Source organism: Myotis davidii, unplaced genomic scaffold, assembly GCF_000327345.1.
Source record: "Myotis davidii unplaced genomic scaffold, ASM32734v1 scaffold68, whole genome shotgun sequence".
In the NCBI taxonomy this organism is placed as follows: domain Eukaryota; kingdom Metazoa; phylum Chordata; class Mammalia; order Chiroptera; family Vespertilionidae; genus Myotis; species Myotis davidii.
The window spans coordinates 5,827,227-5,844,726 of record NW_006300376.1 but is presented as its reverse complement, the minus strand read 5'-3'; the positions used below and the strand labels follow the sequence as shown (position 1 = coordinate 5,844,726).

The 17,500-nt window shown below is 35.1% G+C and overlaps 1 protein-coding gene across 6 annotated transcripts in view; it reads left to right on the top strand.

The window, feature by feature from the left end:
- Window positions 1-17,500, top strand: part of GRIK2 (glutamate ionotropic receptor kainate type subunit 2) — a 562,276-nt gene that overhangs the window by 457,022 nt on the left and 87,754 nt on the right. For all 6 annotated transcript variants that reach the window (XM_006777220.2, XM_015572743.1, XM_006777222.2 and 3 more), the window contains one exon: window positions 2,398-2,615. In XM_006777220.2, the coding sequence (XP_006777283.1) occupies window positions 2,398-2,615 (218 nt within the window). The remainder of the gene's footprint in view (window positions 1-2,397; window positions 2,616-17,500) is intronic.

The following is a 17,500-nucleotide window of genomic DNA, read 5'->3' as shown; positions in this document are numbered from 1 at the left end:
GCAAGGTCTTATAAGTTGGAATACATTTTTCTTTTTAAAATTATGAGCCTATATACATATATATATATATATTTATAGATATTTCAACCTAAAACTTGAGAGTTAAGAGAACTATTACATGAACTAATCTAAGTTTGAAACGTCTCTTTCTAAATAAAATGAATAGTCAGTACTTGTATTTTCCCTCTTCTATATGGTGAGTCCAATTTTTTTTCCCTTAGGCTTACTCTATACGTGGAAGACAATAGTGAAATTCTTTCAAAATATTAAAAGTGAATAAAAGCCTGTCATGAAACAAACAGCTATTACAAGTAGTATTGGGTAATATAACCATTAGGCTAACTGCTAGTCACCTGCTAAAAACTAGCTTTAATACTCTGGAGTATATTAGCCTCATAATAAAGGTCTGACCATAACAAAGTTCTTTAATTAATAATATTTTTGCTACCTCTTTGAAAAGTAAAATATCTTTTCACTGTATTTTTTAAGATATTTGGAAGTTTTAGAGAATCTGTATACTCACAAGATGAGCTTGATATCTATGAAATCTAGCAATTAAAAATGAGACTGTAACTGATATCTCTGAAAATTATAACAAGTAATCCAAGAGAAAAATTCAAATATATGTTTGCTTTGCCACATAACTACTTCCCTGCTGGTGGATACATGAAAGAGGAACCCATACTATTCTGGCTGATGCCAAACTCCCAGGAATTAGTGGGATGTAGTGCTGGACATGACGTTACCTTGAGTACATGACAGTCAGCCCCTAACCAGGCTCTGATTCACAAGCCTAGGAGGTACTTGTTTTAAGTCCTTGGGTAAGGTATGAACTTGTGGTAATTGGGCCATTTTTTGTCAAATGTCTCCAGTGTTTTTTTCTTTCCCAGTCTTGTTTGACTTGGTGTTGTTGTTTAAAAAACCAAACAAAACAAAACAGTAGAATGGGCAGCCAGAGCTGCTGATCGTCTTGGGAGGATTTAGTGTTTCAGTGTCCAGTGTGTGTCTGACAGGGCTTAGGAGCGACTACAACGGAAAGGTACTCTTTTGTTTTTCCCTTACACAGTGGTAGGCAGAGTCTGGAGCTGGAGTTGGCTGTCATGTCCAAGTGTGTCTGCTTTTTAATATTTTGTTCATTGGTTCTGAAATCGCAAGAGTAAGATGACCTGCAGTGTAAGATGGGCTGTTTGAATATATTCCAGTCATGACACTACTTCTTTTCAACGTTAACATCAATATTTGTTGAATTTTTCACTCCTTCTAAAGATGTGTTATCTTCCTGCATCAGCAGTTATATTCAGTATATGACTATAAAACAAATCAGCAAATGGAGTCCATCTTTGCTTCATTCCATTTTACTCAAAGCCAATTAAAAATTAAGTAATTTGTATCCAATGCTTTCTTGCTTATAGATTCAAAATGATTTAAAGTGAATAATAATATATTATACCTATCCATATGTTAATATAGTTTTCTTATAAAAATTAATATATGCTGATATGTATTCATTTCAACATTAAGACTGCAAATAATGTACATAATGGAAATGTAAAACTATAAGGCTCGATTTAAAAATTGTTAGGATTTTAATTTATAATCTAAATTAATTAAAATTAATAATAATCAAAAGTAAGATATAATTCAGATCCCATTTTCTTGTTAATACCATGAGCAGGCAACTCCAGCCATGTATTGTAATATATTTAAGAACTATTTATATATGTGTAAAAGTAAAATTGTGACACTTTAACTACTTATTCTGGTTCCTACATTAAGGCAACTATAGTGATGGGAGACATTTCTTTATACGTAGGAAATAATACACTACTTATTTTAAAATAAAAACTGGACTAAAACCCTGTATCTCAAGAAACATGGGTATTGGAATTATTTTTACACAACATTACTTTTTGAAATGGCAGGATAGACAATGTTTAGGAGCTTCATGTACATGAAATTAAACTTTACAGAAAACTTGTTAAGAAATGTTACTGAATATACCTTAAATCATTTCTTCTAAAATCCACATATCCACATAACTAACAAGAATATGAAACACTGTACATATGGTTTATAACAGAGAGAAGATTTTTCTTCTTACTCTATTTTTATAAAGTTTTTTTCACTCAGTATTCAATTGCTACTTTACAGTGTCTCAGGAAGATCTTGAGTCTCCTGTCACTATACTTACACACACAGTCCTGAGAGACTGCCTACTAACTCCAGTTGGTCTCTGCACTCACAGTGGTTGTTGTTGGCTTAACTAAAGCAATATGTCAATTAATAATGAAAGCTTTTATTACACAGTGATTCCGTTCTGCCACTGTGACCAAAAGTACCTGACTGCTGATCAAATTCTCTGTATTCGTTTCACCTTTTCCCCCAAATCTCTGTTAGGTTCTGAGCTCATGCCCAAAGCGCTCTCCACCAGGATAGTGGGAGGCATTTGGTGGTTTTTCACACTTATCATCATTTCTTCGTATACTGCTAACTTAGCCGCCTTTCTGACAGTGGAGCGGATGGAATCCCCTATTGACTCTGCCGATGATTTAGCTAAACAAACCAAGATAGAGTACGGCGCAGTCGAGGATGGTGCAACTATGACCTTTTTCAAGGTAAGCCCTACTGGTTATCTAAAATTAATGTGTTAAAATGATAGAGTGCAAAAGAAGAAATATTTCTCTAGTAATGAATGTAAGAGGATAGCAGCACTGTTATGCATCAATAGCATATCAGTGGAGCAATCAATAGCATATCCCTCAGGAATGGACCAGGTATACAACGAATATATGGCCATCAAAGCAAAACATTTCAATACTGCAAATGGCAAGGAGTTTTTGCTTTATAAGTATTCTAATAATTGTGTTTGGAGGGAAATCTTCCCAAAGGTAAGTCACTCTACCACCTCCCACTAAGTTTTATCTTCAAATGTAAAATAAATAATGTAATATATTTATTGAAAATTGATACAAGTCTTGGTTATTCCAAAAGAATAGAATGGTTGATTATATGTGAGACTATTTCCATACATACATTTATTTGTTAAGATGAGACAAAGTTTACTTGTTTAGAAGCCTGAAGGAAAATAAGGGCTGAAAGAGAAAATCAGAAACAGTTCTTGTTATTTGTACATTCATCCACTTAATATTCCGGGTGGCACAGAGTCTGAAAATGGGCTACCCCACTGGACTTGCAATGGATTCCAGAGGGACAGTCCTGCAGAACATTTAAATGGAAGGTGTGGTTGTACAAGATTCCAGGCACATAGAGTGCCTTGTTTTCCTCTTTATTGTCTTTTTCTACTTTCAACAACTGATCTCACTGGGCCAGAATAGACCATATTTAACTTTGTGTTTCCTTCACTGTTTACACAAATGCAATTGCAGTCCAAATAAATAAGCAGTAGAAGTAGATTTTTTTAAATAGTTGACTCAGACTATAAAATAAATTATTTCCTCATTCATCAAGTGCCTATTGAGTGCCAGAAATTGCACTATATGTTGGCTATTCTACAGCAAATAGTATCTAGTTCTCACTCTGAAGGCAATTATGGTTTAGTTGGACATATGGGAGACTATTCCCACAATCATGGATCTGGGTTTTATGTGACTTGAAACAGCAGGTTAGCCAAATAATTATGTAATTTTCTTTGTAAAAATTCTTACAAAACTAAATCAGCTTTTAGTTTAGAGTTCTAAAAGACACTAAATATCCAAAGAATGAGACAAATTTTATTGTTTAGTCAAATATGTATAATGCTTACAATTTAATTATTTTCAAAGTGAATCTCTCATCTGGCTAGTGAAAGGTTAACTGTGGTGCCCAGGCAGGCTAAATAGCAACTACTGATGGTAATTAAAGAATATTGTATTTATTTAAGGAAAAGGGATGGAGATGGGGATACCCAAAGGGAAGGGGCTACACAGAGAAAATGGGGCCTTGGAGCAAGGTTCGGGGGTTAGCCCAGGTCTAGCTTCTGCTGCCCATTGCTCCCCTGGTTGCAATCTCGCGGGGTCCCTTAGAGGTGAGAGGATACATGCCTGTGGAGGAAGGGAGGGGAACGGGAAGGGCTCCCGTGTGCTCCTTGGAGGGAGAGCTTGAACTGGGCCCCTTGTCCTGAGCATATATCCCTCTCTCTCTTGAAGGTAGAAATCTTAGGGGAGGTCTCAGGGGAGGACCACAATAGAATATTCATCAGCTTTCCAGGTGTGCTCTTTCAGGGTCATGGTCTCCACTGATTGGTGGCAGCCAGGGCACCACCTGTCTAGTTTTGCTGCTTTCTGGGCCTGGAGCTGAAATACAACTGAGGCCCAGATGTTATCTTTACGGAGGAAAAGGGCAGGGGGTCTAAACCTCCTGACCAGGGATATGAAAGATCAGGGGTCCAAACCTCATGATAGGGGAGGATAGGTTACCCTTGAAGGCAAGGTTCTTGTTTTCCCAGTTTTGCCCTTTGTCAGGCATCTGGGGCTTTCTTCCTGGTGAGTTTCTGTACCTGGCCCATGGTCCTTGCTCTGGGGGATCTAACAGCTAGATTAAAGAAAGCTTGGATGTGTATTTTATATTTAATTGGATGTGTATTTTATATTTAATTGGATGTGTATTTTATATTTATATTTAATACAACTAAATATGAGTAAATATCATGATCAGTATGGTGCTATCTGACTATATTAATTGCAATAATTCAGTTTTCCCTAACTTAACACTTAGAATTAATAGAGATTACTTATAATTTTTTGAAAAAGAAATCAACTGTTGAAAATGCTAAATAAACATTGTGAGTAAATAACTTTGCAGGGAGTGAATATGTATGTGACGTATTTAAATTACAGTGGGACCTTGACTTACGAGTGTCCCGACTAACGAGTTTTTTGAGATACCAGCTGTCTCTCAGCCAATTTTTTGCATTGAGTTGATAGAGCAATTTGAGTTAACGAGCTCCTTAACGAGCTCGGTCTCGGAAGGAATTAAACTCGTAAGTCAAGGCCCCACTGTATTACAATATTCAAGGGACTATTGGAGTTGTTTGTAAAATAGTGCATGTGATCTAATAACAAAAGTGGTTGATTCTGTGTCACAAGTGCTTCAGGGTTTTAACTTCATTTGTGTTTTGCAGAAGACTCAAATAGCTTGTGTTAAAATTCTTATATACTACAAACGAGGTTTATGTCTAGAAAATCAATTTGAAAACAAATTCTCCTTCTTGCTCATTATAAAATTTTCTCCTTTTTATCTTTTCAGTCTTTCCAGTATTCTGTTTTTACCTTTTATTGTTTTTAAGCTCAATTGTTCTCTGCAGTGTCATTTTTGCCTACCTTCCCTTTTCCTTGTTGACTTTACTTGTTACTCTTTCATCTCTTGCTTTTCTTTCTCACACACTAGGGTGCTCCTAGCGCCCAGGGACAATTGACATGAAACAATTTGATGTTCCCTACAGCATAGGCTTTGTTGTTGTAGAATGAAAGCTTTCTGGAATGTACACTAGTCATAATAAAAACCACATAGTGATAAGTCACTAACTTGACAATTACTTTATGTTGATAACTCTATCACATGCTGAATTCTTATTGTTGCAATTAGAATTTAAAAGGATACATTAAATGATGACTTTTCTTTAGTTATTTTAGTGTAGACCTAATTTCAACCTCATATTGTGGCTTGCTAAACTATATGCTTATACTAGTCAATGGATATAAAATTTTTAAAAATCCTCTGGAAATCTGGAATTGAAGCAATTGCATACAGGGCACCTACCAGCCAGGTGGGAAAAGAAAGGAATGACTGCCCTACCCAGCTTGGCTCAGTGGACAGAGCATCAGCCTGGGGACAGAAGGGACCTGGGTTCAATTCCTGTCCAGGGCAAACATACCTTAGTTACAGGCTCTTCCCAGGCTCAACCCTGGTAGGGGCGCATGCAGGAGGCAACCAATTGATGTATTTTTCTCACATTGATATTTCTTTCTCTCTTTCCACTCTTCCACTCTCCCTAAAAATCAATGGAAAAATATCCTTGGATGAGGATTTTAAGAAAAAGAAAGAAAAGAAACTCCTCAATAAACCAGGGATGATAGTGTGTAGTCTGTTTACATTTAATATCATTCTTTTATTTCTTGATTAATAGGAATGTGTACAAATAATCTAGGAAACACCCTAAGGCATTCATTTCTAAAGGAATTTCCATTGTGTTTTTACTAACTTAACGAGACCTTGCTGCTAGCTAATTGTTCTGGAATGCTCAGTTTTGTAATACTATTTCAAAGAATAGTATAGTTTTGTTACTATAAGCAAGAAAGGCTGCCTCAGGATACTTGTTCTTAGAGGGGATAAGTCCTCCGTACTTCAGTCAGTTATATTGCCATTCTTCAATGGTAAGTAATTCCTTTTCCAAAGAACATGTTTGACTGTATTCATTGAGTTTACGAGTATATTGTCTCCAAGAAGGGCTCTTTCTTCTTCATGTCTACACCACACATATTTTTCCAAGGAATACATGTAAAGCCAAAACTGGTAAAATAGCTCAAAATTGAGCAGATGATAATTTTTTTCGTGTTATTTCACTGAAACAATGGAAAACTGTATGGCATCACTAATATGTTCTTAATTATATTTAGACTAGAGGCCCGTTGCAGGAAGATTCCTGTAAGAATAGGGCTTCCTCGGGCCTATTCCTGCAAGGATAGGGCTTCCTGAGACCACTGCCTCACTACCTCCCTTCGCCTCCTCACCCTTGGCTTCCTCCTTTCTCTGCCACCTGGGCCTCTCCCTTCTCTGCTGCTTAGCTCCCTCGCCAGGTCAGGGATCTGGGCCTGGGTCCTGCGGGCAGCGCCGTGCGCTGCTGGCCCTACCTCACCGGGTCAGGGATCCGGGGCTCAGGTCCCACTGGCAGCGTCCTGCACTGCCAGCCCCGCCTGAAGTAGGCAAATTAGCCACCATCTTTGTTGGTGGTTAATTTGCATATCACTCTGATTAGCCCATGGTGGGCATAGTGAAGGAATGGTCAATTTCCATCTTTGTCTATTATTAGATAGGATAGTCAATTAGCTGGGAGCCTAAGAACCTTATAAAAAACACACTTGAAACCTATATAATCTTACTAACCAATGTCACCCCAATAAATTTAATAAAATAAATAAATGTAAAAAATTACAATAAAGAGCATAAAAAGATAACACTTGAGAGAAGATGTTTGCAAGACATGATCTTTAAAGAACAAGTGTCTATAATATATAAGGACTCCTATTAATCAAAAATGACAAAATACTTTTAATATGCATTTTATGGAGTGAGGGAATATATATAAACCATGAACTTATGAAAATATCTTTAACCTCATTAATAAAGAGGAAATTAAAAACTAAAATCAGAATAAGATTGTGGTTATTTAGCAAACAGAACAGCACAAGTGGAATGGTCTTTCTATACAAAGTGCTAGCAAGGGTGAGAAATAGTTGGACCTTTGATATACTGCTGATATGAGTGTAAATCAGTGCCACCACTTTGGAAAACAGTCTGACACTATCTAATAAATTTGAAAATGTCTTAACCTTTTTAAAAAAAGAATGAATAAATAAAAAAATAAAGAAAAACTAATAAGGAGGAATCAAAACCCTCCAGGAATTTCGGAACTTGGTACTGTAGAATTGAAATCTTACCCCAGGGCAGAACACTACTATAAAAATGTTGTCAAGCAAACAAGCACATTCTTTTTTCCCTAAAGTATAAATTCAGAAGAATGAATACATATAGATTTACAGGCTCAAAAATAACTCAACTAGAACCCATAAACATTTTGGTCTCTTTTGAGAATCCCTTTATTTCCAAAGTGAGTCAGACATTTTACAAGCTGATGCCTAATCCCCTTTTTATTATGCAACCCATGACTCATGTTTTCCAAGTTCTAAAGCCTCTCTCCTGAGCTTGGCCTAACTAAAATGTCTAGCTTTTCTCACGTACAAATATAGTCTCCCAAAAAAGATGGTATCAAAGGAAATACATGTTTTTTGTAGTTATTAAAAAATTTCTGCCACATATTAAAATGACAATTAAATGGTGTCAAATAGCTAATGTAAATCACTTAATACTTCTGAAAACATAGAGTCGGTAATTTGGAGTACTTATTGGGAATAATTAAAAAAAAACCAACAAAACAAAACTGTGAAATCAGAGAAACCTGAACTTAGCCCCAAGCTCTGCCACCTATTAGCTATATTTAGATAGGACACTCAGATCTGTAAACCTCTGACTCTTCATTTCTAAATTGGAATGACTAACAGGACCAGTCCCACAAAATATTTTTAATATTAAATAAAAAGCCCTGCATGATAGGCTATGCCAGTGGTCGGCAAACCGTGGCTCGTGAGCCACATGCGGCTCTTTGGCACCTTGAATGTGGCTCTTCCACAAATTACTACGTGCAGGTGCACACATACAGTGCGATTGAAACTTCGTGGCCCATGCGCAGAAGTTGGTTTTCAGCCTGGGCGAGTCTTCTTTGAAGAAGTGGCGTTAGAAGAATTGGGGGGTGTCAGTCGGTTCGGGCGACAGGAGACGCGGCGTGGGCAGGCCGCACACAATTCATGCACGAGTTAAGTGAGACAATCAGTCAGCAGTCTCATTGTGCAGTGGTTAGTGCTAGGCGCGTTCGTAAATCACGCACGGGTGACAAACGATAGACGAAACAAGTATACAAGACGAGTGTGGATGGGAGAGTTGGAAGGGGTCGACCTTAGCGAACATACCTCAATCAGACTGTGGACGTTTTTAGCAAAGGCCAGTTTAGGAGCACCCTAGTTAAGTTAATAACAATGTACCTACCTATATAGTTTAAGTTTAAAATATTTGGTCTCAAAAGAAATTTCAATTGTTGTACTGTTGATATTTGGCTCTGTTGAGTTTGCTGACCACTGGGCTATGCACTTAGTAAAAGCATATTTTATAGCTGTTACTACATGTCTAATTGAAAATTTTAGAATTAGAATAATTTTAAACATTGTCAAGAAATTATATTTCTATGACCAATAATAGGGTAAATTATTTTAAAATAGATTAAATGAGATCACACCATGTTTATAAAATTTAAATTGATTCATTTGTCTAATTATTGCTATCATGAAAATGAAATAATTTCATAAGTGAAATAAAAAAAAAGTCTGTGGAGCAATTTTCAGAAGCTCTTTTCTAGACCATGTATTTTCAAATAATATATAGTAATCTCTTATCCCTGAGGGATATGTTACAAGACCCCCCAGTAGATGCCCCAAACTGCAGATAGTATCAAACTCTATATATTTGTTTTTCTTATACATACATACCTATGACATTTTAATTTATAAATTCAGCAAAGTAAGAGATTAACAACAATAACTCTAATAATAGTAGAGAAATTTTATAACAATAAATTGTAATAAAAGTTATGTGAATATGGTCTCACTTTCTCAAAATATTTTATTATGGTGTATTCACCCTTCTTCTGTGATACTATGAGATGATACAGTGCTTATGTGCTGAGACAAATAAGGTATTCAGAATGACACACAACTTAATACTTACCAAACTATATTTGCTTTGTTCCTCTGTAGCAGCACTACACTGGACAGCATGGGACAGGATTGAATCTATATTATTCACACTTGCCCTAGCACAGCCTCTACATATGTTATTAGTGACTGACTGCCACAATATTGTTGCTTAAAAACAAAACAAAATCACAACCTGTTAGCGACATGTCATATACACCCTTATTTAGCTTACAGGTCAGCTGCCCTACTCCTGGAAACTTGTTGCCCAGTGATTTTCTACATTGGGAACAGACTTTGTTTCTTTTGCACCAGGGTCAGTGCTTTTGCCAATACCTTTTCTGCTAAACCTGTATGGCCTTTAAATATTTATTGAGTCCATTTATAATCAATCTACAATCCACACCCACAATCCTTTTTTAGGAGGTGTCTCTCTGTAGATTTAATCATTGCTATTTCGGGCAAGCAGGTCTTTATCCAGAGGAGAAAATATACAAGGGCTTGCCCTAATTTTTTAAGAGGTTATAACAAAGCACTTCAAGGCAACATGATTAATGTGATATTTAGTGAGGCTTGACATCATATGGGAACAATTTTGAGAACTTTTACTTACTTAGAACACTGAAGATTAGAAACATTTTCATTACCCAACCATGCAATTTCTAACTCTGTATCACCTCTAAATTATGTTTGCGAACAGCCTGGATCTTTTAAATTTATTTCTTCCTCTCCCCCTTCATTCTTGCCCTCCTCCTGCACCTCCTTCTTGGTTGTTCTTATTATTGTTAATATTATATCTCTTTTACTACTTTTATTATGTAGCTAATATTTCCTATGTAATAACCAGCAAATACCTTAAATATTTGTCATTTTTGTCTGGATAATTTTTTTGGCCAAGTCTAAAAGATCATTAGTGCATTTTTTATCTTCCAAGTTACAACAAGACACACTTTAAAAATATTATTGTCCATATATTCACAGATTCTGGCTTATCCAGTCTCTTCTAATGATTTCATTGCCATCTGGCATGTGAGCCTAAATCAGTGCTCAAATGTGCATTTCTTTATGGCAGCAACTTACTTTTTGCCAAATTCTGTACAGTTATCCATTGAAACAATGAATATTGCATTAATTGATGTAATACCTGTGACAGAGGGTTTTGGATGGAATGCTTGATTACTTAACAAAATTTTGCTATTCTGTAGAGAGCCATAAATGTTTCTTCAAAATATGTAACGTTCTATGGCATTTTCATTTTAACCTTGGATTAAGAGTCAAATTATTTGGAAGTATAGATTATGGTGTTAGGAATTCAATCAAGTGGATTGATCCATCTAGGGGACAGTTTTATCTTTTGGTACCTAGCAGCAAAGACGGTTTGTTTTGTGTTCTTTTTCTTTGTGCATAGTCTCCCTCTTTAGGTGAACTCAAAGTATATACTAAATGCCAGCTCATTTATTTGCACAGTAACCCCTAAGGAAGGTAGAAAGCAATTATCATTATGCTCATTTAACAGATGAAGAAACTGGGCCATGGAGAGGTTAAGTGTCTTATTAATTATGAAAGCAATAACCCAGGGACTCATAGTATCAACAATAAAAGTAATAGCCAAAGACATCATGGCATAACCATCACTATTCAGAATAACTAAGTGCATTAGTCATTTTGGCTCACCCACATGACCTCAAATGTTTGATCATATTAAACTTCTAAACCATTTGCCTTGAGCCATTAGGGCAGATACAGCTATAACATGTTCTTTATAGTCTGCTACTTATTCTGAGCTTCTAGGTTCAATGGTCTCCTGAAATTAAATTATGCCGGGTGACATTATAGATTTCTAAGCCTGGATTGCATGTATGGCATGCCTGAAATAATTTTTTGAAAGAATGAGTGATTTATTTTTGCTTTTCAAATGCCAAAAGAACATGCCATTTTTGAGTTGACAAATACAATGTAAAAACTTGGCAGTTTACCACATGCAATTAAAAGGGATTTACATTTCCCATATTTTTCTCAATTTCTGCAAAACATTACTCTTGTTTGTTCTTATGTAGAATAGTGTTGGTAATGCAAGCATAATATATTATTATGAAGAGGTTTTCACATTAGAAACGTAAATTCTGAAAATGGCATCTATTAGTGTACTTTTCACGCTGGAAACTATTTTCTGAAACAAGTGTTTATTTTTCTCTTGCTGTATTGGTGGTAAGACATTTTAAAAATTCCTTTTTGCATATGCAGAAAATTGACTTATAATAGTTTTTGAAGATGAGAAAGATCATCTAAAATTACTTTTGAATTTATTTTATTCTGAGAGATAAATGACATATAGCATTGTGTAAATTTAAGGTGTACATGTGTGACTCAACGCATCCACTCCCCTTTCTTTCATACTAGGATAGATATTTTCTCTTCTGAAACACAGACCCCACAAAATATCAGACAGAGGCATAAAGTAACCTGCTGACCATATTCTAACTTCTTTTGGATTATTTCCCTGAATTGTCTTTAAATACCTTTCAATAGATATTTGCTGAAAGAAAATAATCTAATTACGTTTTCACTCTGGTACCATTCCTCAATAAGTATGCATGAGAATTGCCAGGTAGCAGGATGAAGAGTTGGAGCTTTTTCCTCTCTCACAGAAATATGATGGGGTCTATCCTAACTTTTGTTTCTGTCTCTGAGTACACATTGAGAAAAATATATAGTCTATGGGACCGAGGGAGTGAATATATTCAGCTCTCCTTTATAAATCTTTATTGCAGGTTCATTTACCGTAGGTGTGGGGGGAGGGAGGAAAATTAGGGAAGACCTATAAGGGGGCATATTAGAGTTAAAGAGTTGTCCATGTGACTTTAGTGTTTACATAATGGGAAACAAATTAAGATTAGATGAAGTACCTTACTCTATAGGTAGATATTGTTAGGTTCTGAGCTATAGGTTGAGATTTGTAGTTTTCTTGTCTGAGCTTATTGTACTATCCAAAATTATTTAGTGAACTATTGTCATTCCTTTCCTCCTTGTGGAAAAAAATAATGTACTTATATAAACTGATGGTAACAAATTATTGCACAATTCTAATTGATTCTTCCCTTGTGTCGCTTTGTGATTGCTAAATATTCATCTCCCTATAGATCTAAACTGAAACAAAATGCTCCTCAAATATGACATTTTGCTCTAACTTGGATGATGGAAAACAGAATATAATTAGGCTTCCAAGCCAAAATCTATTCTTGATAATTTGCTTGCAAGTTACTAATTAGGTAATAATGCATCCACTATGAATATTTAAAATAAGTAGAAATTTTATTTAGAATTTTTGTTTGTTTCATGAATTCAAGTTTGTGGATAATTTAGTTTATTGTTTTAAATTTTCTGCATACTTAATGGAGTCAAATAAAATTTAAAAGCTTTATGTGGTTGAACAGCAATGTGTCTGAGCAGTCGGTTTAGATTAATGATGAAAATATTACTAAAATTTTCATTTGTTCATGTTGATGTTTTCTCCATTTTCCATCAGACACCTTTTCTAGTCATCTAAAAAATATATCTCAGCAAAGCTTTTTAGAGCCATATTATTTCTCTAATTCTTGCAAATTATTGTTTCTTTAATAATAGTATCAAACTATTGGTTGTAGTTAACCTTAGGTTAAATGGAACTATTTCTTTTTATAAAATAAGGTTGGTGTTTTAAAAGTGTTATAGTCTTATTAGTGTCTAATGTGGTTTTGATATTAATTCATTAAGTTTGAAATAAATACTTAAGCCAAGTTTTGATTATGCATTTAATTTATTGGCATAGTAAGGAGATTATTTTTAACCAAGAAGATTGTCTCCCTTCCCCATCCTCATCTAACACATCCTTTATTGTATGTGAGGCCTGATTCTATGTTTATTACAGGGATTTGCATAAGGCCTACAGCAACCCAACACCATTTTACTATGTTCCCATTCCAAGAAATAAAATGGTGCCTTTGAGTAAAGCTGCTTCATCAGACACTGGTTTTGCATGCCAAGTCACAGCTATCAATGGTGAAACAGCAGATGTGGAGGCTAGTTGGCATCAGAGCATATGAGTCAAAGACTTTCCTATGGGAAAGAAAGTGCTTCATTACACTTTATCTATACTGAGAACATTGGTTCTGTCAAGCTGTCTGAAAATTACAATATGATGGGTTTTATTACCCTAGCTCTGCCAGAGTGAATTCAATAGTTAAAAAGTAAGTGATAATGCCATTTGGGGAATTATAAGAAGTGATTAGGGTCTCAATGTATTTAAACTTGGAAGGAGCAGCAACTTTTATCTTAACTTCTCTAAAATGTCTCAGGGACAAAAGTTTAATCTTCTCTAATTGTTGGGTTTTCCACATGTACCAGTGAAGCTTTGGGGATTTTAATTGAAGAATAAATTATGTGTTTGACTGAAATGTAAAATCTGAGAAACAGTTTTAATTGCCTTGGAAAGCCAGTGTGTGAGGTTGCTTTTATTCCAGAATACACTGTGGTTCTCTCCCTCATTTGCCCTCCCTCCTCCATCCCTTGCAGGGACCATTCTTACTGTTTGTCACCTCAGGATGGCAGCTTAAACACTATGTTGCACCTCATCAATCTTAGGAGAGAAGTCCCCACAGGGAGAAAGAAAATTCGAAAGTCAGTTAATATAGTGATGTTGAGCTGGCATGTCAGGTGCTGGATAATGGATCATAGTTGTCACTGCAAAAGTTTATAGCCACTGGTTAGGCAACAATTTGAAGGAAATCAAGAAGGGCATATTTTTTGATACAAAGAAGTAGGCAGAGATAAATATTATTTAAAAAATTGTCCTTTAAAAAAGTATAACGTAAAAAAGTGTAATTTCTTAGACAAAAAATAATTGCAACAAAAATTGCATGTCTTCTATCTAAATAGCTGACTAAAAGCATCTTTTGGTATTTCTAAAACAAACAAAAAACCCAGACTCTCTGCTTTGTGGCTAAGAAAGATCTATGATTCATGCTTACTGCTATCTTTAGAGGTGGGTCCAGCTTTAGAATATCAAGAGATATTATTTTTATTCCTATGATTGTCCATTGATTACAGATGTATACTGTACACTGAAACTTTTGCTTAATTTAGAATATCTTTGGCAGTTAATGGTCTATGCCCTATGATGTATTTTTTTAGGAAGCTAATCTTTTGTTGCCAATGCAATTTATACTAATTAGCTTCTTTGGTCAGCTAAATTTTCTTTTGTTAATTTATTTCCCTTTCCTTTTCCAAAATCCAAATAGTAGTAATATCACTTTGTTCTTTGATCTTAAGAGCTGATTGAAGACATCAGATGGTAGCTGATTCTTTCCTTATATCAGAAAGAAAAATAAGGTTTACTGTTATTTACTTCTACTGCCATCTTTGATGCTTTAGACTTTTATTTAAGACAACACAGAACTGTTATTTCCCTTTAGAAGCAAACAAAATGTAAGGTCATGAACTGTTCTGCTACTCAATGATCTTAGCACTTCATCATGCATATTTACATGTAGCAAACATAAATCATCTTTACTTTTTTATATCCTTTCCACCAACTCTGCACAGATTGCAAAAAGAACAACATAAACTTTAGAGCTTATTAGTAGGTGTTGATAATTACAAAGTGAATATAATAGATTACTTAAAATGTTGTTTGAAACATATGATTAGATTGGACATTGCTGCTAAATGTCTTAGTTTTAAAGGGATCATATGCTGAAATAACTCTAATTTCTCTTTCTGCTGTAATATTTATGACTGTGGCAGTGCCTACAGTTGTTTAAATGTTGAATGCATGCTGATGAGCACTTTCATTGGCCTCCCATATTCAGAGTATTTCTTTAATAATTTCATGAAGAACTTTCCAGATGAGTGAATGTGTCTACACATGTATGCATATATGCATAAGTAGTGTGTTCTGTAGTACGGAGTCTTGCTACCTTAATTGGAGTTAAATTATGAATAATTGCATACTTTATTTTTCTTATACCCAGTTTCCATATTAAATCTGTTTTAATGGAAGAATTGTTCAGAGTTGGCAATAAAATTTTAATTTTATATATTCTGACAACAAATTAATACTGGTTTTGATCGTTATTAACCTATTGTATTCACCATAGCTCTATTGGAGTTCAGTGGAAAGATTTTATTATCTCTAAAAATAGGTGTTTTATTTATTAAATAGTATAATTACAGCTATTTAGAAGCTACACTATAAATTAGTTTGCTTTGTAGGTCCCTTGACTGTTTTCAGAACACTATGAGTTTCTGCTTCATTTTAATTTATTACAAAAACAAATACAGACCAAAGAATCGAAAGCAGCATTAATAATGAAAATAAAGGATTGTTGAATCAAAGCAATGCACTTTAACATAATGATTAAATGCATAAACTAGGTATTGGCATGATATCCTACATCTGACACTCACTAGGGATTTATTTAATCTCTCCAGGCAAACGTGGGTATAGGTATATATCTTCTAGATTGATGACATAAAACACTAAGTATGTGATAAACTCCCAGTATGTACCTATAGTTAACTTTACTATAAGGAGGTTAATAGTAGAATTATTAAACTCTATAGCCTATTAAACCATTTCCCCATTATGGATGCTTGTATTTCTGGAAATCCATTCAGTTTACCTGTGGTTAATGCCAGAATCTGACACTCAGTTGCATTTTTTCTGTCTTCAATTATTTGATCCTGATTATATATTATTTAAAATATTCTGGATTATTCTCTTGTACTGATTAAAAGTTAAAATGCATTATAAATCCAGTTCCAGCCACACATTATGGGTAGTCTTTTCATTAATGGTCTTTTATGCATGGTTGTTTAATTAATGCTCTTTTTATTATGTGTGAGATTTGTTTTGACAACCCATTCATGCTCAGAATTAATACTTAAATAGGGGGGAAAACCTCCCATTTTTCATCATTCTTTCTTCCCATGCATATTAACCATTGTAATCTAAACAAGTTTCTTTTTCTCTTATGAAAATAATGCATATGACTCATGAGACCTACAGAATGTTAGGAAAATAAAGGAAAAATGTTCCAAGGCCAATCTACAAAGATAATTCTTAATATCTTATAACCACCTGTAACATTTTCTCGTTAGAATATTTAGAATTTAAAGCTTTTCTTTTCAGTTTTAAAAACTTTAGACAATACAGGTGCACAAATTCTTCTGTTTCCCCTTGAACACAGGTGATAATGCTCTTTTCAGGAATATCCTTTAAAGATTCATTAGTAAAATATGATTATAAGAATGTTTTTATAACTCCTTCAGAAAAATATTAGTTCTTGAGATAGAGTCTAAACCAAATAACCTTTTGCTAATCTCCAAACTCATTCTAACCTAGTCACTGCAAATTTTCAAAGTATGTTTACATGTAAACACACATGTACAACAGAAAAATCACTTATATATTAGATACTTGAATGAATAGGTTGTTCATTTTTAATAGACATCCTATCTTATAAAAGAGAAACATGGTAATTAACGTATGACCGCTACCCTTCCCATTGGCTAATCAGCGAGATATGCAAATTAACTGCCAGCCAAGATGGCGGCCTGCAGCCAGGCAGCTTAAAGCGAACATGAATGAGGCTTGCTTGCTTCAGTGACGGCGGACTCCAACGTTCCCACCTGCCTTGCCGGCCTCTGAGCTGGCAGTTTGAAACATTGTAACAAATATAGAAGCTAAACAAAACCCCAGAAACCTGCTTTCAGTGAGCCGGGATATCAGAGCTGGAGTTGATACAGAGTTTCAATTATAGAACACAAACAAACCAGATACCTGCTTTCAGCAGCAGAGGCCTCAGAGCTGGAGCCAGAGCTACAGCTTGCCCAGAATAAAAAGAAAAAGAAAAAAAGGAGCGATTGGGAGCTTCTGTCACCTGCCAGCCTGAAAACAGCCCTCAGCCCCTCACCCAGACTGGCCAGGCACCCCAGTGGGGACA